Source organism: Phascolarctos cinereus, unplaced genomic scaffold, assembly GCF_003287225.1.
Source record: "Phascolarctos cinereus isolate Bilbo 61053 unplaced genomic scaffold, phaCin_HiC Scaffold_9;HRSCAF=440, whole genome shotgun sequence".
NCBI lineage: Eukaryota > Metazoa > Chordata > Mammalia > Diprotodontia > Phascolarctidae > Phascolarctos > Phascolarctos cinereus.
The window spans coordinates 264621859-264647356 of record NW_027556402.1 but is presented as its reverse complement, the minus strand read 5'-3'; the positions used below and the strand labels follow the sequence as shown (position 1 = coordinate 264647356).

The following is a 25498-nucleotide window of genomic DNA, read 5'->3' as shown; positions in this document are numbered from 1 at the left end:
TGTTTGCAGATGTATCGGCTCACTCTTCGGACAAGCAAGGAGACCGTGTCCCAGCGCTTGTGTGACCTGCTGTCGGAGCAGTTTTAACCAACAGGAGTGCAGAATAGTGCAGTTTGTGCGTGTATTCCTCCTCATTGTCTCCATTATCCCCCTGCAAATAAACATACCTTGTACCCCAGTGTCTGAATATTGCCGTGTGCCCAAGGACTCCTTCTACCCGCGGTCCGTCTAGCAGATGGAGCGCAGACGTGCGGTGTTGGAAGGGACTCGGCCCCTGTGCCGGCGGGCTGGACGCTGTCCGGGACGGATCTTCGCTCGCATCTGCCAGGAGCGGAGGCCCCGGAGGAGGAGAAGCTTGGCTGTGAACGAGAACCCTGAGCGTTTTGGGGGCAGTGGGGGGGTCAGGGTCTGCGCACAGGGGAGAGGGCGGTGACCACCCTTGCCACCCCAGCCACTCGACGGGGCGACCTTTCCGGGGGCTTCTCTGCCATGTTTGTCTCATCTGCCTGCCTGCTGCTGGGGTCCCAGGCAGCCCCGGGGCATCTGTGGTGACCTCCTTGGGCCACTAGCTTTTACAGTGTGTGTGTGGGTGTGAGCTGGGCAAGGGTCAGCCTTCAGGATCTCGTGGTTTCTCTGACTCCTTGGAGGAAAGGAACCGTGGTTCGAGGCACCCGGTGGGTGAGCAGGTGCCCCTATGTTAACCCTCAAAACATGCCGCTCTCCGAATTGTTAAGGGAAGTGGAGACCCTGGCAGTCCTTTGGGAGGGCGATGGGCCTGGGGTGCCGGGATGGGGCTGTAGCACCCAGACTGGTGGGTTACTGCAAGCTGAGGATGGAGGGCCAGGTCCTGGGGCTGGGCAGGACTGGGGGACCCTTCCCTGCTCACGCACACACTGTGCAGCCTGAGCATGGGCTGAGCCCCGGCCCAGACCCCAAGCAGACCCCGAGCATCCTCTCATGCTCACGTGACTTTGGTTCGTGTGATCAGGGCCTGGACGCAGAAGGGAAGAAGGCTGAGGGTGGGCCAGAGCCGAGTGTCCCAAAGTGTGACCCTGCTTCCTTCCCGTGGCCCCCCAACCCCAGCCGCAGGCATCTGAAGCCACAGAAGCATTATTTGTGTTGCGGCGCGATGCCTTGGCCTTGCCGGTGATGTGCCCTGTCCTTGAGCTCACGGAAACAGTATTATTGTTCAGAATGCAGTATTTAGGCATCACCGTGTGAAAGGCACCAAGCGCCCTGCAGGACTCACCTTGTGCTGGCTGCTGTGGGATGGCTCCCGCCACGTGGACCCACCTGGCGTGGACAGTGACCAGCTCAGCCTAGTGTCTCTGCCCCCACTCCTTCCCCCCAGCGCCCCCTTTACCCTCAGGACTCTCATCATGACATTTTGAAAACCCGTGAATTCATCAGAAAAAGTGTTATCTTTTAAAAGAGAAATAAATGGCTAGAACAGACCCGAAGCGTCTCTCTGGTTCTTGCCAACGCAATTCCTTGCAGACCCTCTGCCTCCCAGGGCAAGGGCAGGAAGGGCCAACCCTGTGTGAAGGTGGGCTTCATGGGCACTTGGCTGCCGCAGTCCTTGTGGCTTTCGGGGCTTGGGGTGGCGGCTGGGACCCCAGAAAGGCCCAGCTTGACCACCTGGTGTCATGGCGGGCTGGTCCCTGGGGAATGCCAAGATGAAGCTGGGGACTTGAGGCCCGCCATGTACAGAGGGAAAAGGAAATCTGGCTAGATACAACCCAGGAGGGATGAGGGCTCAGGCATCTGGACTGGAGGAGGCAGAGGGAGGGGGTTTAGGTGTGGACCAGTCTGGGCCATGTTGGAGGTTGTGTCTGGAGTCAGACTGCCAAGAGGCCCCCTTGTGACCTGGGACAGGGTTTAGAGGCACGAGGGAGCCCAGGGGGGCCGCCTGAGCTGGGAAGTGTCCTGGCCAGAGTTGGGAGTGGAGTGGTGGCCATGTGTTTGGACAGAGGGGAGGGTGTGGCCGCTGATGGAAGGGGATTCTGAGATGGGCGGCACAGTTAGCTGCCAGGCTGGTGCTCTTCTCGATAGAGCCCAGGGTCAGGGTTTGGGGTGTGCCTACAGGATATCCTGTTGGGATTGGGGCTCCAGAGAGGAGTGGGCTAGGTGTTCCAGTCGAGGAGCCATCTGCTTGAGATGACGGGGGAGGAGAGGAGCAGGCCCAGGACAGAGTCCTGGTGTACACCCACATGGATGATGGCAGTGAGAAGTGTTCAAAGGCTGCAGAGAGGGTGAGAAGGTAGTTTGGCCATCCATCAGTCAGTAACCTGGGAGTGAATCATCTCAGTGAACCATGATGGTGGAATCTAGGTTTAGGCCAAGACTGACAAGTGAGTGGTTGGGCAGGAAGTGGAGGGGAGAGCTGGCTGTGTTCCTAAGCAGGAGGGTGGGAGCCAGCAGGAGGGAGTGGTATGGGGCAGTGTGTGGGAGGGCAGTGAGGGCACGCCTTGGGCTGAGGCGCTTTGAACATGGGGGTCTCAAAAAGACCCCAAGGTCCCAGACCCTTTTGGGTCCATTGGCCAAGTCTGGGAGTGCCTGGGGGGTGGGGTGGAGACAGGGCGAGGCTGTGGGAGGCATGCTGAGAGTGAATCTTCAGGGATAGTTGAGAGAAGAGGGTGGCCCAAGGGACCAGCCTCATACAATTTGGCTAATCCAGCTAAAAAGACTGAAGGAAAGAATGCTCAGGTGGGAGGCACCAGGGTCTGGGTTCAGATCCTGGTTCTGAGTCTTACCTGGGGCTAGTCAATTACCAAATGAACATTTGAGTGCCTACTATGTGCTAGGCGGCAGCTAAAGGGGCTGCAGTGCACAGTTTTGGACTTTGAGTCAGAAAGATACTTCCTGGCTGTGTGACCCTGGGCAAGTCACCTCACCCTGTGTGCCTCAGTCTCCTCATCTGTAAATCATCTGGAGAAGGACATGGCAAACCACTCGAGGATCTTTGCCAAGAAAACCCCAAATGGGGGCATGGAGAGTCAGACACGGCTGAAAATGGCTGACCAGCAAAGTGCTACGTGGGATTTTTTCATGGGATCCTCACAAGTCTGCGACAGGTGCGATTATGATCCCCATTTTACAAATGAGGAAACTGAGGCAGAGAAGTGAATTGCCCAGAGTCCCACAGCAGTGAATGTCTGAGGCAGGATTTGAACTGGTCTCCTGATTCCAGGGGTGCTGTAACCACTGCACCACTTAGCTGGCTTGATGGTTTCTAAGATCTTGCCTGACTGTGGTTGCTCTGTCTGGATACGAGGGGCCAGCTCTGAGGTAGTTTCACCACAAATGTCCCTGAAGATGGGCAGCTCAATGCCTAGAGCACCAGGAGTCAGGAAGACCTGAGTTCGAATCCTACCTCTGACACTCACTGTACCTCAGTTTCTTCGTCTGTAAAGTGGAGACAGTAACCGCACCCCCCCTCCTGCGGTTGTGGTAAGCATCCAATGAGATGATAGCACCAGCACAGTGCCTGGCACGTAGCAGGTGCTATATGAATGTTAGCGGCTTAATAATCACTGTTATTTCTCCCGAAGAATCGGCGGCCCACGGAGGTGTTGCTGCAGCACCAGCCACCTGGGCTCCTGCCTGCCACGGACAACAGCCACTGCCCAGAGGGGAGAGATTCCATTCACTTTATTAAGTCTAGCGAAGATCTTTTATTTAAAAAATTGACATCGAATCCTTAGAATACCGAAGGCAGAGGCGCTGGCCATCGCAGGGCCACCCCGGTGCTGGGCGCTGGCTTGGACCCTCCTCCTCAGACCCTCACCTAGGCCTCCAGCCCGTGGCCCCGCCCCCGCCTCAGGGCCTTCCTCCAGGGTCCTTGGCCTACAGGGCCCAGCTGCATTCTGAGGGTTACGAGATGGTAGGGGCAATTTACGGGAAGTGACGAGGTTCGTGGGAGGTTGGCAGAGAGGGGGCCGCCACATCTCCTGGGTGGCTGACCAGCTCCCTGGATGACCCCATCTTTGGGCGGCCAGCAGGGGGGAGGATCAGAGTCCCAAAGCCGCGCAGCCACCGCCACTCTTGCACTGTGGCGGGTGAGGCCGGGCCTTGTTACCAGGAGAACTAGGGATGCGAGAGAGCGCGGCTCCCGGGGCGGACCCTCAGCCTCCCGGCACTTTGCAGAGCTCGTCCTCAGGCTTCACAGGACTGCTGGTTACACACACAGCTGCTAAACACTTGGACTTGGACCACAAGCCGCCTTCCCGGCCGCCCTGGGTCTGGACATGGCAGCAGGAAGTCTTTGTCGGAGGTGGTGAGTGGGGAGCAGCAGCCACAGTGGGTCTCCGGCTTCAAGGTGTCTGTGTTGAGTCTGGACAGAGCAATGAAGAGAGGTCAGGCCTGCGGAGAGCTGACAAAGCCTGGCCTGGGCTCAGGACGGTGGGGAGGGTCTGTGGCTGTGGCGTTTCTGGCATGGGCGTGGCTTCCAAGGGGATCCTCCCACCAGGGTCATGGGTGTCCTGGAGGTAGGCCTGGGGCTGACGCCCTCCCCCCCCATTTTCACTCCACAGCAGGAATTCTTAACCCTTGGTGTGCCATGGACCCCTCTGACAGTCTGGAGAAATCTACGGGTCCCCTTGCTGATTAAGGTGTTTAAATCATTGAAGAAAGGCTAAATTTGAGTTAGAGGCTAAGGGAAATACTTGTTTTTGACCCTATCCAATGAACCCTGAAGTCTACCCAGGTTAAAAACCCCCGTTTTACAAGGAGCAGGTTGGGGCCATGTGAAGGAAGCTCCCTATGTTCTGTGGGGGTGGGGTAGTGAAGGTCTGCCTACTGTGGAGGGATGGGTGCCCTGCTCATCCACACTGGGAGGGAACTTTGAAGCCATGGTGGCTACAAGTTCTTCTTGACCTCAGCAAGGGTGATGCAACATTCCTCCCCCCACCCCCAAGAGAGAAGGGAAGCTGGATTGGGAGCCCTGGGCAGGGGTGGGATGGGGTGCTCTGAGGCCCACCTGGTGGAGGAGGGGCAGTATCCTTCACAGCGGGTCAGAGTGACATTGGCCGTGCACCCTTGGAAGGTGATCTCTTCAACATATTCTTTCACACTGCAGCTGCCTACTGGAGGGAAGGGGAGGATTCAAGAGAGCATGAAAAGTAGCTGGAGAATTAGGGGGCCTGGAAAGCCCTGTGAGAACTGTCTGATAGCCTACTCATGTGTGTGTGCACATGCATGTGTACTTGTATGTGCATGCATGTGTGCATTGTGTAATGTGTGTGCATGCACATGTGCACATATGGGATGCACATGTACGTAGGCATGTGTACTTGTGCGTGCATGCACATGTGCATGTGTGCGTTGTGTAATATATGCATGTGCATGCACAGTGCATGTACGGGATGCACATGCATGCAGGCATGTGTGCAGGCATGTGCACTGCTGTGTAACGCACATGTGTTCGAGGCACTGTTCTCAGGCATGTGTGCATGTGTACATGTGTGCACATATGTATAACACACTGTATGCCATGTGCAATACATGTTTATAATGTGTTCATGTGTGTGTTATGTTGCACCTGTGTGCATGTGTGTACATACACTCACACATGCACTGGCTGGGCAGGACAAACAGCCTGTACCCAGGACAACCCGGTACTTGCCCAGAGACTCACCTTCCTTCTCCAGTGCTAACACCCATCTCTTCCCACCACAAAGCCTCTGGTTTTGGGGCTGTCCCTGCACCATGTCCTTTCCCAGACTCACTGACTCTGAGTTGGACAGCGCTCAGAAGGAGCCTGGGGTCACTGAGGCCTGACCAGGAGGCTGGCTCACCTTCTCCTGTCCTCTCCTCCTGCCCAAGGTCTCTGGGGAGCCCCACCACCCTCCTTCTTGGTGTTCTTGTGACACCAGCTCAGGACCAGTCCCCTGAGCATTTGTGGGCAGGTGGCTTCTCCCTGGTTCTGTCACCAAAGGAGTGGTTACCTCATCTCTGTGCTTCTTGAAGGCTCTCCTGACCACCCTGTGAAGTCGTGGTCTAAAGGTGATTTGTTACCATTTCATAGATTGGGAACTAGGCCCAGAATTTGCCCAAGGTTGTAGATAGTAAGTTGGAAGCAACATCTGAACCCAAGCCCCTGAGGCCCTTCTCTTGTTTGTGGCCCGGGCTTCCTATCCCTTAGCCCCAAATGCACACAGAGGGGTCTCCAGACTAAGCATGGTGTCCAGTGAAGCGAGGCTTCCCCCTGGTGTGGAGCCTGGGACATAGGCCTGCGGATGGGCTGGGCTGGGTGCCTTCTATCAGGCTCATCTCCCCCACTCCCCCAGGATGAGGACAAAGGCTGGATCCAAGAGGTGTCCCTTTTATGTTGGAAATGCTGATGGCTTCTCCAGGCTGAAGATCCCAGTTCTTCAGCTGATCCCCATTCGGCATGAACTGAAGGCCCTTCACCCATGCTGGTTGCCTTCCTCTGGACACTCACTAGTTGGTGAGTGTCCTTCTTAACCTGTGGCCCCTAGGACTGAGGACCAGTCCACGTGCAGCCTGGACAGGGTGGGGCACAGCTCCACCTTGATCAGCCCCCTTAATGTGGCCTAAGAGCAAAGAAGCCCTCCTGGCTCATCTTGAGGGTCTGAGACCCTCAGGTTGTTTTAGACAAATTACTATGGAGCCAGATTGTCCCCATCCCATACTGGGGAGAATTTTTTAGATCTATGGGTAACACACCGTCTAGATTTATTTCTCTTAAATGTCACTGAATTACATTCAGTCCAATTCACTTATCCAGATCTATTGGGCTCCTGACATCTGGGACCTTAGCTATTATTTCTCCCAAATTTCTTTTTCCACTTGAAAATTTTGCTAAGGCCACCATCCCTGAGTTTATCTAGGTCCCTGATGAAGCTGTTAGTGTGTGCAGGGCCAAGCCCAAATGCTTGGGTCCTGCCTTTGGAGACCTCCCACTAGCCATTCACGAAGACTTTTTGGGTCCAGCTGCCTAGCCAATCCCAAAGTCCTTTCAATGAGCTGTCCTTTGGCCTCTGATCTCCATCTTGGAGTGAGACCGTCTCTCAGGCTAAGTCTGGGCTTATGCCTATGTGTCTCCATCCCTCCCCTCATCAAGTAATCTGCCAGATGAAGAGGTGCCGTTAGCAACCTGTTCTGGAGGAAGCCAGGATGCCCTTAGAAATCACTGCTTCCTTTTCTGGCCAGTCATGAGCCATCCCTCTAATAATAGTTCCAGAATTTTGTCAAGAACCACAGTCTAGCTCCTGACCTAGCGTTTGCTGACCCCCTTCTCTTCCTTTTTTGAGACCTGGTCCATTTCCCCCTCTCCAGCCCCGTGGCAGCTCTCCTATTCTCTGCAGCCTTGCCAAGATCACTGAGGGATGAGCATGTTTGTTTGTTTTGGCTAGGCAGTGGGGGTGAAGTGACTTGCCCAGGGTCACACAGCTAGTAATGCCAGATTTGAACTCAGGTCCTGCTGACTCTAGGGTCGGTGCTCTATGCACTGTACCACCTGGCTGCACCTGGGATGAGCATCTGGACAGAACACATCCTGGTTCAGGAAAGGTAGCTCAGAAGTGTACAGTGAGAGCCAGGAGGTGATCAGAGACCACCCCTTCCTGCCCCCATGCTTGGACTATGGAGGGAAATGACCACAAGGTAGGTAGCCAGTGAAATTACAAGGGTGTAAGTCAAGTCTGAGGAAAACCAGGCTGTCCTGGGAGGGGGTGACAGACAGCTTTCCAGCCCAGACAGGAAGGCAATGTGTTTTCTGCCAGAATTCCAATGCAGCGTGAAGGTCCAAAGTTACCACGAAGAGAGGAAAACACAAGACAGCTTAGGGATTCGCTAAGGACAGGACTTCTGTTTCCCTTCCATGCAAACCCCACTCCCATCCCTGACTCAAAGGCAGCTGAGACCTGATGGGGATGAAGAACCCAAGGTTACCATGAGGAAGCAAGAACTTACCAGTTGAACTGGAGGGCAAGGTGCTGGCTGTGGAGGAGACTGAGCTGTATGGCCCTGGGGTGGAGTTGGTCGCAGTTGTGAATGGGGCTGCAGAAGCTGAGGTCAGGCTTGTGGTGGGGGAAGAGAAGGGTGTCGATCCAAGGGTGGTGGATCCCATGCTTGGTGTGAAGACTTGTGTGGTGTGCCTAGTCGACTGGGAGGTGGTAAACGGCGTGTAAATAGTGGATAGAACTGGGGTGCTGAAGGAAGTTCTCAGGGTAGACACAGCCACAGGTGTCATGGAAGCAGAAGGAGGTGTAACCATGCTGGAAACAGAGGGAGTAGATGGGGAGGGCATGGTGGTGGTAAAGAGAGAGGTGGTGGCTGGGTAAGAGGGAGGTGAGGAAGCTGTCCCTTGGGACAGGGAGGGAGTGAGGGAGGAATGTGGGAAGGAGGACACGGGTGTGGTGAGAGTGGTGGAAAGTACAGTGAGGGCGCTGGGAATGCTGTAAGGGGGAGAAGCTGAGGCAGAAGTGGACCTAGGAAGGGAGGAAGAGGAGGACAGGGTGCTACCTGGAGAGCCTGTGCCAGAGGGAGGGGCTGTGTGAAACCCAGTAGACACGGAGGCATTTGGAACCACAGAGGAAGTGGGTACAGTGAGTGTGGTGGAAGAAGTGAGCAGAGTCAGGGGGACAGCATGAGAAGTCAGAGTTGTCTGAGGGACACTGGTAGATGTTAATGAAGACGGACGATGTGTTGTACTGTGCTGTGTATGTGTAATAGATTGTGTTGGAGCTGTGGATGAGATGCCAGCAGTGCTGAAGGTGAGAGGAGACGTGAGAGTGGGATGAAGGATGGACGTTGCATGAAGTGTGCCAGGGGGGGAGACTGTGGTACCAGCGGGAATGGCAGTAGTGGAGACCAAGTTAGAAATGGATGCAGTGGCTTTCTGTTTGGGTGTCATGACTGAGGATGTGGTAGGACCTGTAGATGACTCTGGAGTTGTGTTGTGATAGGGGGCTGTGTGTGGCAAAGTTGTGGTTGTATGGGAAAAGTGGGTGGGTGTTCCTCTTGGTGTGGACTCAGTGTGTATGGTGGTGGTAGAAGATGTGTCCATGGTTGGTGGAAAAGCTGGAGAGGTCATTGATGTGTGAGCGAGAGTGGTAGACGTTGATGAAGATGGATGACGGGTGGTGCTGTGTTGGGTGAATGTAGTCAATTGTGTTGGAGTTGTGGATATAATCTCAGCAGTGCTGAAGGTCCGAGGAGATGTCACAGTGGGATGAGGGGTGGACGTTGTGCGTATGGTTTCAATGTGGGAGACAGTTGTACCCAAGGAGGCGGCAGTAGTTGTGGCCAAGTTAGAAATTGTTTCAGTGCTTGTGTGTGTGGGTGTTGTGAGTGAAGATGTGGTTGTACCTGTCGATGACCCCTGAGTTGTGCTGTGATAGGAGGCTGTTTGTGGTAATGTTCTGGTTGTATAGGAAGATTGGGTGGGTGCCCCTTTTGGTGTGGACTCAGTGGTTGCTGTGACAGTGGGTATGGTGAGTGTGGTGGAAGAGGTGTGCAAGCTGGGTGGGACAGCTGAGGATATGACTGTTGTATGAAGGCTAGTGGTGGACCGTGGTGAAGATGAATAGCTGCTTGTTATGTACTGTGTTGGTGTTTTAGGCGGTATTGTGATCTTATCTGTGCTGGTGGTGATGGGAGCCATGGTATATTCTGGTGTGGTGACTGAGGATGTGGTGGGACCTATAGATGAGAAGAGAGTTGTGCTGTGATAGGGACCTGTGTGGGGTAAAGTTGTGGTTGTATGGGAAGAAAGGTTTGGTATCCCTGTTGGTGTGGACTCAGTGTGAATGGTGAGTGTGGTGGAAGAGGTGTGCATGCTGGGTGAAAACGCTGGAGAGGTCAGTGTTGTGTGGGGGCTAGTGGTAGACGTTGGTGAAGATGGATGATGCGTTGTACTGTGTTGTGCGTGTGCAGTGGTTTGTGTTTGAGTTGTAGACGAAATCCCAGGAGTGCTGAAGGTGAGAGGAGACGTGACAATGGGATGAAGGGTGGATATTGTATGTATGGTTTCAGTGTGGGTCATAGTTGTACCCGAGGAGGTGGCAGTAGTGGTGACCAAGCCAGAAATGGGTGCCGTGGTTGTCTGTATGGGTGTGGTGACTGAAGATGTGGTTAGACCTGTAGATGAGACTTGAGTTGTCCTCTGATGAGGGCCTGTGTATGTTAAGGTTGTGGTTGTATGGGAAGACTGGGTGGGTATCCCTTTTGGTGTGGATTCAGTGGTCCCTGTGACAGTGGGCATGGTGAGTGTGGTAGAAGAGGTGTGCAAGCTGGGTGGGACAGCTGATGATATGACTGTTGTGTGAGGGATAGTGGTGGACATTGGTGAAGATGGATGGCTGCTTGTTATGTATTGTGTTGGCGTGTTAAGCGGTATTGTGATCTTATCTGTGCTGGTGGTGATGGGAGTCATGGTATATTCTGGTGTGGTGACTGAGGATGTGGTAGGACCTTTAGATGAGAAGAGAGTTGTGCTGTGATAGGAATCTGTGTGGGGTAAAGTTGTGGTTGTATGGGAAGACAGGGTGGGTGTCCCTGTTGGTGTGGACTCAGTGTGAATGGTGAGTGTGGTGGAAGAGGTGTGCATGCTGGGTGGAAATGCTGGAGAGGTCAGTGTTGTGTGGGGGCTAGTGGTAGACGTTGGTGAAGATGGATGATGCGTTGTACTGTGTTGTGCGTGTGCAGTGGTTTGTGTTTGAATTGTAGACGAAATCCCAGGAGTGCTGAAGGTGAGAGGAGACATGACAATGGGATGAAGGGTGGATATTGTATGTATGGTTTCAGTGTGGGTCATAGTTGTACCCGAGGAGGTGGCAGTAGTGGTGACCAAGCCAGAAATGGGTGCCGTGGTTGTCTGTATGGGTGTGGTGACTGAAGATGTGGTTAGACCTGTAGATGAGACTTGAGTTGTCCTCTGATGAGGGCCTGTGTATGGTAAGATTGTGGTTGTATGGGAAGACTGGGTGGGTATCCCTTTTGGTGTGGATTCAGTGGTCCCTGTGACAGTGGGCATGGTGAGTGTGGTAGAAGAGGTGTGCAAGCTGGGTGGGACAGCTGATGATATGACTGTTGTGTGAGGGATAGTGGTGGACATTGGTGAAGATGGATGGCTGCTTGTTATGTATTGTGTTGGCGTGTTAAGCGGTATTGTGATCTTATCTGTGCTGGTGGTGATGGGAGTCATGGTATATTCTGGTCTGGTGACTGAGGATGTGGTAGTACCTGTAGATGACTCTGGAGTTGTGGTGTGATGGTGGGCTGTGTGTGGAAAAGTTGTGGTTGTATGGGAAGACAGGGCAGGTGTCCCTCTCTCTGTGGACTCATTGTGTATAGTGAGTGTGGTGCTAGAGGTGTGCATGCTGGGTTTAAAAGCTGGAGGGGTCATAGTTGTGTGGTGGCTAGTGGTAGTCACTGGTGAAGATGGATGATGGATTGCACCGTATTGTGTGTGTGTAGGGGATTGTGTTGGAGTTGTGTATTTAATCCCACTAGAGCTCAATGTGCCAGGAGCAGTAGTAGGTGTCAGAGAGCTGAGAGTGGCTGGCGTGGTAGACATTGTATGGACGGAACCAGTGTGGGGGCTCGTTGTAGCAGAGGAGGTGACAGTAGTGATGACCAAGCTGGACATGGGTCCAGTGGTTGTGTGTTTGGGTGTGGTGACTGAGGATGTGGAAGGACCTGTAAATGACTCTGGAGTTGTGTTGTGATAGGGGTATGTATGTGGCAAAGTTGTGGTTGTATGGGAAAACTGGATGGGTGTTCCTGTTGGTGTGGACTCAGTGTGTATGGTGGTGGTAGAAGATGTGTCCATGGTTGGTGGAAAAGCTGGAGAGGTCATTGATGTGTGAGCCAGAGTGGTAGACATTGGTGAAGACGGATGACGGGTGGTACTGTGTTGGGTGAATGTAGTGAATTGTGTTGGAGTTGTGGATATAACCTCAGCAGTGCTGAAGGTGAGAGGAGATGTCACAGTGGGATGAAGGGTGGACATTGTGCGTATGGTTTCAATGTGGGAGACAGTTGTACCCAAGGAGGCAGCAGCAGTTGTGGCCAAGTTAGAAATTGTTTCAGTGCTTGTGTGTGTGGGTGTTGTGAGTGAAGATGTGGTTGTACCTGTCGATGACCCCTGAGTTGTGCTGTGATAGGAGGCTGTTTGTGGTAATGTTCTGGTTGTATAGGAAGATTGGGTGGGTGCCCCTTTTGGTGTGGACTCAGTGGTTGCTGTGACAGTGGGTATGGTGTGTGTGGTGGAAGAGGTGTGCAAGCTGGGTGGGACAGCTGAGGGTATGACTGTTGTGTGAGGGACAGTGGTGGACGTTGGTGAAGAAGGATGGCTGCTTGTTCTGTGTTGTGTTGGTGTGTTAAGCGGTATTGTGATCTTATCTGTGCTGGTGGTGATGGGAGTCATGGTATATTCTTGTGTGGTGACTGAGGATGTGGTGGGACCTATAGATGAGAAGAGAGTTGTGCTGTGATAGGGACCTGTGTGGGGTAAAGTTGTGGTTGTATGGGAAGACAGGGTGGGTGTTTGTGTTGGTGTGGACTCAGTGTGCATGGTGTGTGTGGTGGAAGAGCTGAGCATGTTGGGTGGGACAGCTGATGCCTTTACAGTTGTCTGAAGGCTAGTAGTAGTGACTGGTGAAGATGGATGATGGGTTGTACCGTATTGTGTGTGTGTAGGGGATTGTGTTGGAGTTGTGTATTTAATCCCACTAGAGCTCAATGTGCCAGGAGCACTAGTAGATGTCAGAGAGCTGAGAGTGGCTGGTGTGGTAGACCTTGTATGGATGGAACCAGTGTAGCGGATAGTTGTAGTAGAGGAGGCGGCATTAGTGGTGGTGAAGTTAGAAATTGGTGCAGTGGTGTGTGTTTTGGGAGTGGTGACTGAGGATGTGGTAGGACCTGCAGATGAGACCTGCGTTGTGCTCTGATGAGGGTGTGTGTGTGGTAAAGTTGTGGTTGTAGGGGAAGACTGGGTGGGTTTCCCTTTTGGTGTGGACTCAGAAGTCCCTGTGACAGTGGGTATGGTGAATGGGGTGGAAGAGGTATGAAAGGTGGGTGGGACAGCTGATGACTTTACTGTTGTATGAATGCTAGTGGTAGTCACTGGTGAAGGTGGATAATGGGTTGTATTGTCTTGTGTGTGTATAGCGGATTGTGTTGCAGTTGCGTATTTAATTCCACTAGAGCTCAGTGTGCCAGGAGCCCTGGTAGGTGTCAGAGAGGCAAGAGTGTCTGGTGTGGTAGACATTGTAGTGATGGAACCAGTGTAGGGGATAGTTGTAGTAGAGGAGGCGGCAGTAGTGGTGGTCAAGTTAGAAATTGGTGCAGTGGTTGTGGGTTTGGGAGTGGTGACGGAGGATGTGGTAGGACCTGTAAATGACTCTGGAGTTGTGCTGTGATAGGGGGCTGTGTGTGGCAAAGTTGTGGTTGTATGGGAAAACTGGGTGGGTGTTCTGTTGGTGTGGACTCAGTGTGTATGGTGGTGGTAGAAGATGTGTCCATGGTTGGTGGAAAAGCTGGAGAGGTCATTGACGTGTGAGCCAGAGTGGTAGACGTTGGTGAAGATGGATGACGGGTGGTACTGTGTGGGGAGAATGTAGTGAATTGTGTTTGAGCTGTGGATGTAATCCCAGTAGTGCTGAAGGTCCGAGGAGATGTCACAGTGGGATGAGGGGTGGACGTTGTGCGTATGGTTTCAACGTGGGAGACTGTTGTACCCAGGGAGGCGGCAGTAGTTGTGGCCAAGTTAGAAATTGTTTCAGTGCTTGTGTGTTTGGGTGTTGTGAGTGAAGATGTGGTTGTACCTGTCGATGACCCCTGAGTTGTGCTGTGATAGGAGGCTGTTTGTGGTAATGTTCTGGTTGTATAGGAAGATTGGGTGGGTGCCCCTTTTGGTGTGGACTCAGTGGTTGCTGTGACAGTGGGTATGGTGAGTGTGGTGGAAGAGGTGTGCAAGCTGGGTGGGACAGCTGAGGATATGACTGTTGTATGAAGGCTAGTGGTGGACCGTGGTGAAGATGAATAGCTGCTTGTTATGTACTGTGTTGGTGTTTTAGGCGGTATTGTGATCTTATCTGTGCTGGTGGTGATGGGAGCCATGGTATATTCTGGTGTGGTGACTGAGGATGTGGTAGGACCTGTAGATGAAAGTTGAGTTGTGCTGTGATGAGGGCCCTTGTGTGGGAAAGTTGTGGTTGTATGGGAAGACAGGGTGGGTTTCCCTGTTGGTGTGGACTCAGTTTGTATGGTGAGTATGGTGGAAGAAGTGTGCATGCTGGGTAGAAAACCTACAGAGGTCATTGTTGTGTCAGGGCTAGTAGTAGTTGGTGAAAATGGATGACGGAGTGTACTGTGTTCGGTGGGTGTAGTGGATTGTGTTGAAGTCGTGTATTTAATCCCACCCGTGCTCAATGTGCCAGGAGCACTAGTAGGTGTCAGAGAGCTGAGAGTGGCTGGTGTGGTAGACATTGTAGTGATGGAACCAGTGTGGGGGTCGTTGTAGCAGAGGAGGTGGCAGTAGTGATGACCAAGCTAGAAATGGGTGCAGTGGTTGTGTGTTTGGGTGTGGTGCCTGACGGTATGGTAGGACCTGTAGATGATTCTGGAGTTCTGCTCTGATAGGGGGATGTGTGTGGCAAAGTTGTGGTTGTATGGGAAGACTGGGTGAATGTTCCTGTTGGTGTGGACTCAGTGTGTATGGTGGTAGTAGAAGATGTGTCCATGGTTGTTGGAAAAGCTGGAGAGGTCATTGATGGGTGAGCGATAGTGGTAGACTTTGGTGAAGATGGATGACGGTTGGTACTGTGTTGGGTGAATGTAGTGAATTCTGTTGGAGCTGTGGATGGAATCCCAGCAGTGCTGAAGGTGAGAGGAGATGTCACAGTGGGATGAAGGGTGGACGTTGTGCGTATGGTTTCAGTGTGGGAGAGAGATGTACCCGAGGAGATGGCAGTAGTGGTGGCCAAATTAGAAATGGATGTAGTGGTTGTGTGTTTGTGTGTTGTGAGGGAGGATGTGGTAGGACCTGTAGATGACTCTTGCGTGGGGCTCTGATAGGGGGCTGAGTGTGGGAAGGTTGTGGTTGTATGGGAAGCCTGGGTGGGTGTCCTTTCTGGTGTGGACTCAGTGGTCCCTGTGACAGTGGGCATGGTGAATATGGTAGAAGAGGTGTGCAAGCTGGGTGGGACAGCTGATGACGTTACTGTTGTATGAAGGTTAGTTGTAGTCACTGGTGAAGATGGATGATGGATTGTAATGTGTTGTGTGTGTGTAGTAGATTGTGTTGAAGTCGTGTATTTAATCCCACTAGAGCCAGGAGCAGTAGTAGGTGTCAGAGAGCTGAGAGTGGCTGGCGTGGTAGACATTGTATGGATGGAACCAGTGTGGGGGATCGTTGTAGCAGAGGAGGTGGCAGTAGTGATGACCAAGCTGGACATGGGTGCAGTGGTTGTGTGTTTGGGAGTGGTGACTGAGGATGTGGAAGGACTTGTAGATGACTCTGGAGTTGTGTTGTGATAGGGGGCTGTGTGTGGCAAAGTTGTGGTTGTATGGGAAAACTGGGTGGGTGTTCCTGTTGGTGTGGACTCAGTGTGTATGGTGGTGGTAGAAGATGTGTCCATGGTTGGTGGAAAAGCTGGAGAGGTCATTGACGTGTGAGCCAGAGTGGTAGACGTTGGTGAAGACGGATGACGGGTGGTGCTGTGTTGGGTGAATGTAGTCAATTGTGTTGGAGTTGTGGATATAATCTTAGCAGTGCTGAAGGTCTGAGGAGATGTCACAGTGGGATGAAGGGTGGACGTTGTGTGCATGGTTTCAACGTGGGAGACTGTTGTACCCAGGGAGGCGGCAGTAGTTGTGGCCAAGTTAGAAATTGTTTCAGTGCTTGTGTGTTTGGGTGTTGTGAGTGAAGATGTGGTTGTACCTGTCGATGACCCCTGAGTTGTGCTGTGATAGGAGGCTGTTTGTGGTAATGTTCTGGTTGTATAGGAAGATTGGGTGGGTGCCCCTTTTGGTGTGGACTCAGTGGTTGCTGTGACAGTGGGTATGGTGAGTGTGGTGGAAGAGGTGTGCAAGCTGGGTGGGACAGCTGAGGATATGACTGTTGTGTGAGGGACAGTGGTGGACGTTGGTGAAGAAGGATGGCTGCTTGTTCTGTGTTGTGTTGGTGTGTTAAGCGGTATTGTGATCTTATCTGTGCTGGTGGTGATGGGAGTCATGGTATATTCTGGTGTGGTGACTGAGGATGTGGTGGGACCTATAGATGAGAAGAGAGTTGTGCTGTGATAGGGACCTGTGTGGGGTAAAGTTGTGGTTGTATGGGAAGACAGGGTGGGTGTTTGTGTTGGTGTGGACTCAGTGTGTATGGTGTGTGTGGTGGAAGAGCTGAGCATGTTGGGTGGGACAGCTGATGCCTTTACAGTTGTCTGAAGGCTAGTAGTAGTGACTGGTGAAGATGGATGATGGGTTGTACCATATTGTGTGTGTGTAGGGGATTGTGTTGGAGTTGTGTATTTAATCCCACTAGAGCTCAATGTGCCAGGAGCACTAGTAGGTGTCAGAGAGCTGAGAGTGGCTGGTGTGGTAGACCTTGTATGGATGGAACCAGTGTAGCGGATAGTTGTAGTAGAGGAGGCGGCATTAGTGGTGGTGAAGTTAGAAATTGGTGCAGTGGTTGTGTGTTTGGGAGTGGTGACTGAGGATGTGGTAGGACCTGCAGATGAGACCTGCGTTGTGCTCTGATGAGGGTGTGTGTGTGGTAAAGTTGTGGTTGTAGGGGAAGACTGGGTGGGTTTCCCTTTTGGTGTGGACTCAGAAGTCCTGTGACAGTGGGTATGGTGAATGGGGTGGAAGAGGTATGAAAGGTGGGTGGGACAGCTGATGACTTTACTGTTGTATGAATGCTAGTGGTAGTCACTGGTGAAGGTGGATAATGGGTTGTATTGTCTTGTGTGTGTATGCGGATTGTGTTGCAGTTGCGTATTTAATTCCACTAGAGCTCAGTGTGCCAGGAGCCCTGGTAGGTGTCAGAGAGGCAAGAGTGTCTGGTGTGGTAGACATTGTAGTGATGGAACCAGTGTAGGGGATAGTTGTAGTAGAGGAGGCGGCAGTAGTGGTGGTCAAGTTAGAAATTGGTGCAGTGGTTGTGGGTTTGGGAGTGGTGACGGAGGATGTGGTAGGACCTGTAAATGACTCTGGAGTTGTGCTGTGATAGGGGGCTGTGTGTGGCAAAGTTGTGGTTGTATGGGAAAACTGGGTGGGTGTTCCTGTTGGTGTGGACTCAGTGTGTATGGTGGTGGTAGAAGATGTGTCCATGGTTGGTGGAAAAGCTGGAGAGGTCATTGACGTGTGAGCCAGAGTGGTAGACGTTGGTGAAGATGGATGACGGGTGGTACTGTGTGGGGAGAATGTAGTGAATTGTGTTTGAGCTGTGGATGTAATCCAGTAGTGCTGAAGGTCCGAGGAGATGTCACAGTGGGATGAGGGTGGACGTTGTGCGTATGGTTTCAACGTGGGAGACTGTTGTACCAGGGAGGCGGCAGTAGTTGTGGCCAAGTTAGAAATTGTTTCAGTGCTTGTGTGTTTGGGTGTTGTGAGTGAAGATGTGGTTGTACCTGTCGATGACCCTGAGTTGTGCTGTGATAGGAGGCTGTTTGTGGTAATGTTCTGGTTGTATAGGAAGATTGGGTGGGTGCCCCTTTTGGTGTGGACTCAGTGGTTGCTGTGACAGTGGGTATGGTGAGTGTGGTGGAAGAGGTGTGCAAGCTGGGTGGGACAGCTGAGGATATGACTGTTGTATGAAGGATAGTGGTGGACCGTGGTGAAGATGAATAGCTGCTTGTTATGTACTGTGTTGGTGTTTTAGGCGGTATTGTGATCTTATCTGTGCTGGTGGTGATGGGAGCCATGGTATATTCTGGTGTGGTGACTGAGGATGTGGTAGGACCTGTAGATGAAAGTTGAGTTGTGCTGTGATGAGGGCCCTTGTGTGGGAAAGTTGTGGTTGTATGGGAAGACAGGGTGGGTTTCCCTGTTGGTGTGGACTCAGTTTGTATGGTGAGTATGGTGGAAGAAGTGTGCATGCTGGGTAGAAAACCTACAGAGGTCATTGTTGTGTCAGGGCTAGTAGTAGTTGGTGAAAATGGATGACAGAGTGTACTGTGTTCGGTGGGTGTAGTGGATTGTGTTGAAGTCGTGTATTTAATCCCACCCGTGCTCAATGTGCCAGGAGCACTAGTAGGTGTCAGAGAGCTGAGAGTGGCTGGTGTGGTAGACATTGTAGTGATGGAACCAGTGTGGGGGCTCGTTGTAGCAGAGGAGGTGGCAGTAGTGATGACCAAGCTAGAAATGGGTGCAGTGGTTGTGTGTTTGGGTGTGGTGCCTGACGGTATGGTAGGACCTGTAGATGATTCTGGAGTTCTGCTCTGATAGGGGGATGTGTGTGGCAAAGTTGTGGTTGTATGGGAAGACTGGGTGAATGTTCCTGTTGGTGTGGACTCAGTGTGTATGGTGGTAGTAGAAGATGTGTCCATGGTTGTTGGAAAAGCTGGAGAGGTCATTGATGGGTGAGCGATAGTGGTAGACTTTGGTGAAGATGGATGACGGTTGGTACTGTGTTGGGTGAATGTAGTGAATTCTGTTGGAGCTGTGGATGGAATCCCAGCAGTGCTGAAGGTGAGAGGAGATGTCACAGTGGGATGAAGGGTGGACGTTGTGCGTATGGTTTCAGTGTGGGAGAGAGATGTACCCGAGGAGATGGCAGTAGTGGTGGCCAAATTAGAAATGGATGTAGTGGTTGTGTGTTTGTGTGTTGTGAGGGAGGATGTGGTAGGACCTGTAGATGACTCTTGCGTGGGGCTCTGATAGGGGGCTGAGTGTGGGAAGGTTGTGGTTGTATGGGAAGCCTGGGTGGGTGTCCTTTCTGGTGTGGACTCAGTGGTCCCTGTGACAGTGGGCATGGTGAATATGGTAGAAGAGGTGTGCAAGCTGGGTGGGACAGCTGATGACGTTACTGTTGTATGAAGGTTAGTTGTAGTCACTGGTGAAGATGGATGATGGATTGTAATGTGTTGTGTGTGTGTAGTAGATTGTGTTGAAGTCGTGTATTTAATCCCACTAGAGCCAGGAGCAGTAGTAGGTGTCAGAGAGCTGAGAGTGGCTGGCGTGGTAGACATTGTATGGATGGAACCAGTGTGGGGGATCGTTGTAGCAGAGGAGGTGGCAGTAGTGATGACCAAGCTGGACATGGGTGCAGTGGTTGTGTGTTTGGGAGTGGTGACTGAGGATGTGGAAGGACTTGTAGATGACTCTGGAGTTGTGTTGTGATAGGGGGCTGTGTGTGGCAAAGTTGTGGTTGTATGGGAAAACTGGGTGGGTGTTCCTGTTGGTGTGGACTCAGTGTGTATGGTGGTGGTAGAAGATGTGTCCATGGTTGGTGGAAAAGCTGGAGAGGTCATTGACGTGTGAGCCAGAGTGGTAGACGTTGGTGAAGACGGATGACGGGTGGTGCTGTGTTGGGTGAATGTAGTCAATTGTGTTGGAGTTGTGGATGTAATCCCAGTAGTGCTGAAGGTCCGAGGAGATGTCACAGTGGGATGAGGGGTGGACGTTGTGCGTATGGTTTCAACGTGGGAGACTGTTGTACCCAGGGAGGCGGCAGTAGTTGTGGCCAAGTTAGAAATTGTTTCAGTGCTTGTGTGTTTGGGTGTTGTGAGTGAAGATGTGGTTGTACCTGTCGATGACCCCTGAGTTGTGCTGTGATAGGAGGCTGTTTGTGGTAATGTTCTGGTTGTATAGGAAGATTGGGTGGGTGCCCCTTTTGGTGTGGACTCAGTGGTTGCTGTGACAGTGGGTATGGTGAGTGTGGTGGAAGAGGTGTGCAAGCTGGGTGGGACAGCTGAGGATATGACTGTTGTGTGAGGGACAGTGGTGGACGTTGGTGAAGAAGGATGGCTGCTTGTTCTGTGTTGTGTTGGTGTGTTAAGCGGTATTGTGATCTTATCTGTGCTGGTGGTGATGGGAGTCATGGTATATTCTGGTGTGGTGACTGAGGATGTGGTGGGACCTATAGATGAGAAGAGAGTTGTGCTGTGATAGGGACCTGTGTGGGGTAAAGTTGTGGTTGTATGGGAAGACAGGGTGGGTGTTTGTGTTGGTGTGGACTCAGTGTGTATGGTGTGTGTGGTGGAAGAGCTGAGCATGTTGGGTGGGACAGCTGATGCCTTTACAGTTGTCTGAAGGCTAGTAGTAGTGACTGGTGAAGATGGATGATGGGTTGTACCATATTGTGTGTGTGTAGGGGATTGTGTTGGAGTTGTGTATTTAATCCCACTAGAGCTCAATGTGCCAGGAGCACTAGTAGGTGTCAGAGAGCTGAGAGTGGCTGGTGTGGTAGACCTTGTATGGATGGAACCAGTGTAGCGGATAGTTGTAGTAGAGGAGGCGGCATTAGTGGTGGTGAAGTTAGAAATTGGTGCAGTGGTTGTGTGTTTGGGAGTGGTGACTGAGGATGTGGTAGGACCTGCAGATGAGACCTGCGTTGTGCTCTGATGAGGGTGTGTGTGTGGTAAAGTTGTGGTTGTAGGGGAAGACTGGGTGGGTTTCCCTTTTGGTGTGGACTCAGAAGTCCCTGTGACAGTGGGTATGGTGAATGGGGTGGAAGAGGTATGAAAGGTGGGTGGGACAGCTGATGACTTTACTGTTGTATGAATGCTAGTGGTAGTCACTGGTGAAGGTGGATAATGGGTTGTATTGTCTTGTGTGTGTATAGCGGATTGTGTTGCAGTTGCGTATTTAATTCCACTAGAGCTCAGTGTGCCAGGAGCCCTGGTAGGTGTCAGAGAGGCAAGAGTGTCTGGTGTGGTAGACATTGTAGTGATGGAACCAGTGTAGGGGATAGTTGTAGTAGAGGAGGCGGCAGTAGTGGTGGTCAAGTTAGAAATTGGTGCAGTGGTTGTGGGTTTGGGAGTGGTGACGGAGGATGTGGTAGGACCTGTAAATGACTCTGGAGTTGTGCTGTGATAGGGGGCTGTGTGTGGCAAAGTTGTGGTTGTATGGGAAAACTGGGTGGGTGTTCCTGTTGGTGTGGACTCAGTGTGTATGGTGGTGGTAGAAGATGTATCCATGGTTGGTGGAAAAGCTGGAGAGGTCATTGACGTGTGAGCCAGAGTGGTAGACGTTGGTGAAGATGGATGACGGGTGGTACTGTGTGGGGAGAATGTAGTGAATTGTGTTTGAGCTGTGGATGTAATCCCAGTAGTGCTGAAGGTCCGAGGAGATGTCACAGTGGGATGAGGGGTGGACGTTGTGCGTATGGTTTCAACGTGGGAGACTGTTGTACCCAGGGAGGCGGCAGTAGTTGTGGCCAAGTTAGAAATTGTTTCAGTGCTTGTGTGTTTGGGTGTTGTGAGTGAAGATGTGGTTGTACCTGTCGATGACCCCTGAGTTGTGCTGTGATAGGAAGCTGTTTGTGGTAATGTTCTGGTTGTATAGGAAGATTGGGTGGGTGCCCCTTTTGGTGTGGACTCAGTGGTTGCTGTGACAGTGGGTATGGTGAGTGTGGTGGAAGAGGTGTGCATGCTGGGTGGGACAGCTGAGGATATGACTGTTGTATGAAGGCTAGTGGTGGACCTTGGTGAAGATGAATAGCTGCTTGTTATGTACTGTGTTGGTGTTTTAGGCGGTATTGTGATCTTATCTGTGCTGATGGTGATGGGAGCCATGGTATATTCTGGTGTGGTGACTGAGGATGTGGTAGGACCTGTAGATGAAAGTTGAGTTGTGCTGTGATGAGGGCCCTTGTGTGGGAAAGTTGTGGTTGTATGGGAAGACAGGGTGGGTTTCCCTGTTGGTGTGGACTCAGTTTGTATGGTGAGTATGGTGGAAGAAGTGTGCATGCTGGGTAGAAAACCTACAGAGGTCATTGTTGTGTCAGGGCTAGTAGTAGTTGGTGAAAATGGATGACGGAGTGTACTGTGTTCGGTGGGTGTAGTGGATTGTGTTGAAGTCGTGTATTTAATCCCACCCGTGCTCAATGTGCCAGGAGCACTAGTAGGTGTCAGAGAGCTGAGAGTGGCTGGTGTGGTAGACATTGTAGTGATGGAACCAGTGTAGGGGATAGTTGTAGTAGAGGAGGCGGCAGTAGTGGTGGTCAAGTTAGAAATTGGTGCAGTGGTTGTGTGTTTGGGAGTGGTGACTGAAGATGTGGCAGGACCTGTTGATGACTCTGGAGTTGTGCTCTGATAGGGGGCTGTGTGTGGCAAAGTTGTGGTCGTATGGGAAAACAGGGTGGGTTTCCCTTTTGGTGTTGACTCTGTGGTCCTTGTGACTGTGGGTACGATGGTGGTGGAAGATGTCTGCATGGTTGGTGGAAAAGCTGTAGAGGTAATTGATGTCTGAGTGATAGTGGTGGACGTTGGAGAAGATGGATGACGCGTTGTACTGTGTTGTGTGTGTGTGGATTTTGTTGGAGCTGGGGATGTTATCCCAGCAGTGTGGAAGGTGAGAGGAGATGTGACAGTGGGGTGAAGGGTGGACATTGTATGGAAAGTGCCAGCGTGGGAAATGGTGGTAGCAGAGGAGGGTTCACTACTGGTGACCGAGCCAGAAATGGGTGCCGTACGTTTTGGTGTGGTGACTGAGGCTGTGGTTGGACTGGTAAAGGAGACCTGAGTTGTGCTGTGATACGGGCTTGTGTATGGTAAAGTTGTCTTTGTATAGGAATACTGGGGGTGTGTCCCTGTTGGTTGGGTCGTATTGTGTCCTGTGGCAGTGGCTTCGTTCAGTGTCGTGGCAGAGTGGGTGGTGGTAGTTACAGCTGATGGGGTTTGCCTTGCATGGGTTGTCTGCTCTGACTCTGTGCTGGGTCTTGGCGACTCTGACTGGGTCATGATGATGGTCACTAGTGATGCCGCTGGTGTCTTGCTATACCGGCCTTTTGTGGTTGGTGTGGGTTTGCTCGCTGTGCCTGTTGTGGTGCTTTCTGTGGTTCCTGTGGGTACTGACGTGGCTGTGGGGACATGAGAGCCAAATTTCATTTCCCCTCCCGTTGTCCCTTCAGTCTTCCAGCCCCTATGTTCTTTGGGCCTCAAGTGGAGGCTGCTTGTCTCATTAGGAGACCCTAACCAGTGCCTCTGTCCTTGGTCCTGGCTTCCATATTCACAGAGGTTGGAGTCTCTGAAGGGACACGGTGTGAATCCTGAGCCCTACAGTGGCCCAGTCCTGACCTTCTTCCCCAGTGGATAAATCACCCTCCTCTATGGTGTGCCATATATCGCCCCCTCCAGGCAGCTTTTGCAGGTAACTCAGGAGCTGGGGCTCTCCATTCGCATGGAGAAGGTGGCTTTCCCCTCTCAGCCTTCTTGGCTGATTGGGACCTGGCGGGTCATCTTTTCTAACCTCTCTAATTTTCTGGATAATGAAGTAGATCCAGATAAAATCTTTGCCCTCAGGCCCAGATCTGTACCTTACTAGCAGAACTCAGAGCTCTCTCCATGTTCACAGCTTGTCTTACTTTGGTATAGCTAGCCCCTCCCCCTTTTTCATCTCTATGCCCAGGTCTGGCTCAGGGACTGTCCGATGTACTGATTGTGGGTCATGCCATTGACCCCAAGCACTGACCACAGGGCTCTGCACTCAGCAGCTCCCCTCCTTCATAACTGTCTATTGAACAGAGTGAGCTGGAAATGCCCTAATGACATTTGGGGGATAGAGGGAGCCTGGGCTAACTCCAGAGGAACCATCCAGAACCAGGAAGACCATAGGCTTTGCCTGCTGGCTGAGATCTGCTGCAAATTTGGCTGGGGGGAGCTCAGGGATGCTGCCCCCATTCCTCTTCTCCTACCCTCCCAGGTACTCTACACTGTTGGCATCGCCTGGCCCCTCAATCCAGTTCTCATTAGGGTAAGTTTTCAGGGGAGTGGGTTACCATGGCTAGCAGGGAAGTGGCTGACGGTGGTAAAAAATACACTCACCAGAGGGTGGCGGAGACACTGTCCCTCTTGAGGTCTCTGCCAATGTGGCCGTGGTCAGCGTGGGCCACAGTAATGGCCCTGAGGTTGTTGTGGTGCTCCTAGTGGATCGAGCTGTGGATTGTGTGGCTGTTGTTTGGAGGGGTCCTGGGCTCTCTGAAGTGGCTTGTGTGACTGGGGAGCTTGTCATGGTGGAGGCCAGTGGGAAGGTGGCAGGGGTTTCAGGGAGAACTGAGGAGGTGACTGCCGCTGTGATGGTGTTGGTGGTTGTGCCCCAAGGAGTTGCTGTGGGAACCAAGGACCAGTTAGAGTATGGCCATACTACTGCTGTTGCCTTCTTGATGCAGTTGGCATGGCTGAGCCTTTCCCCCTGTTCTTCCTAAGTGCATACCCTCAATTCCAGGGGGATACCTGCCTGGCATTCCCCCGTGGCCTATCACTCCAGCTCCTCTTTCCTCAACATGCTTCCTCACTGCCTTGTGTACAAGGTCCCAAACTCCTCAAGCAAGCTTGTCCTCAGGGCCCCCATCTCTCCACCCATAGAGGATGTGTGTCCTATGTCCACGCGCAGACACAGTCATGATCAAGGCTCCTACACGTGCCACATCTCTCCTTACACTTGCAGGATGCTGCCTAGCATGGGGCCCTTTTGGGTGGGGTCCCTGCAGCAATTCAGTCTTTGGCTTGAAGGAGATTCACACCCCCCACCCACCCCCTGCCGGGAACCTGGGCAATAACAACGATTAGAGAACCTGCCATGCGTTATCCTCCTGCAACCGTTATGGCAACATCAAAAGGCAGGTGCACAGTCCCAATTTTTCTGCTGAGGAAACTGAAGATCACTCAGAGGTTACTGGCTTGAACCCAATTAATGAGTGTCAGATGCAGGAATTGAACCCAGGTTGGTCAATCCTGTGGCTATGCTCAGCCTCCCTTTCCTCAGTCTCAGGTCCTAGAATTTGTGATGGAGGAGAGGAAGATGGGCACCTTCTGACCCATCCCTTGGATTTGGGCAGAGCATATTTCAGGGAGTTCAGAGGGGAGATATTGGAGACTACAGGGAATTAGACAGGATAAGTCAGTCCCAGAGCAATGGGATGCCCCCAAGAATGATATTTTCAGGACACAGAAGAGAAGGAATTTTGACGAGGGTGGAAAATGGATATTGTCTAAAGAGCCAGATATGGCTGCACAAGGAAGCTCCTTGGCAAACTTGAGACTCTTCAGGTACATACAGAAGATGGGAGCCAGTGCAGGTCCTGTAAGGATATGCCAGATCCCTAAGCCACGCAATGAACACAAGAAGCTCACAAGCAGCTGTAGAAAGCAACAACCACCAACATTGCGTACTTGTTCTCTAGCAATATTGGGGAAAAGAGGGTTCAAGAGCAGAAATGACCTGCCTGGGAAGGATGGGATGAGCATCACTGGCAGCAGAGAGAAAAGCAGCCTGCTCATTGTTATACTTAGGTATAACTGAGGACAGGACAAGGCAGTGAACAGGGAATTGGGAACTAAGGTAGGGAGACAAGGGGAGAGCATGG

At 52.1% G+C, this 25498-nt stretch overlaps 2 protein-coding genes across 2 annotated transcripts in view; one reads left to right on the top strand and one right to left on the bottom strand.

Annotated features, from left to right (window-relative positions):
* AP2A2 (adaptor related protein complex 2 subunit alpha 2) overlaps nucleotides 1-1454 on the top strand; it is a 68232-nt gene extending 66778 nt beyond the window's left edge. Inside the window, 1 exon segment of the mRNA XM_078148737.1 lies at nucleotides 10-1454. Coding sequence (XP_078004863.1) covers nucleotides 10-87 — 78 coding nt within the window. The 3' untranslated portion in view covers nucleotides 88-1454.
* Nucleotides 1455-3698: 2244 nt separating this feature from the next.
* The window catches only part of MUC6 (mucin 6, oligomeric mucus/gel-forming), a 59654-nt gene continuing 37854 nt past the window's right edge, over nucleotides 3699-25498 (bottom strand). The window contains exons 32-38 of the mRNA XM_078148898.1: nucleotides 23958-24239; nucleotides 22800-22993; nucleotides 19447-19551; nucleotides 8488-8732; nucleotides 7936-8240; nucleotides 4979-5081; nucleotides 3699-4333 (exon numbers count right to left, since the gene is read on the bottom strand). Coding sequence (XP_078005024.1) covers nucleotides 4156-4333; nucleotides 4979-5081; nucleotides 7936-8240; nucleotides 8488-8732; nucleotides 19447-19551; nucleotides 22800-22993; nucleotides 23958-24239 — 1412 coding nt within the window. The 3' untranslated portion in view covers nucleotides 3699-4155. The remainder of the gene's footprint in view (nucleotides 4334-4978; nucleotides 5082-7935; nucleotides 8241-8487; nucleotides 8733-19446; nucleotides 19552-22799; nucleotides 22994-23957; nucleotides 24240-25498) is intronic.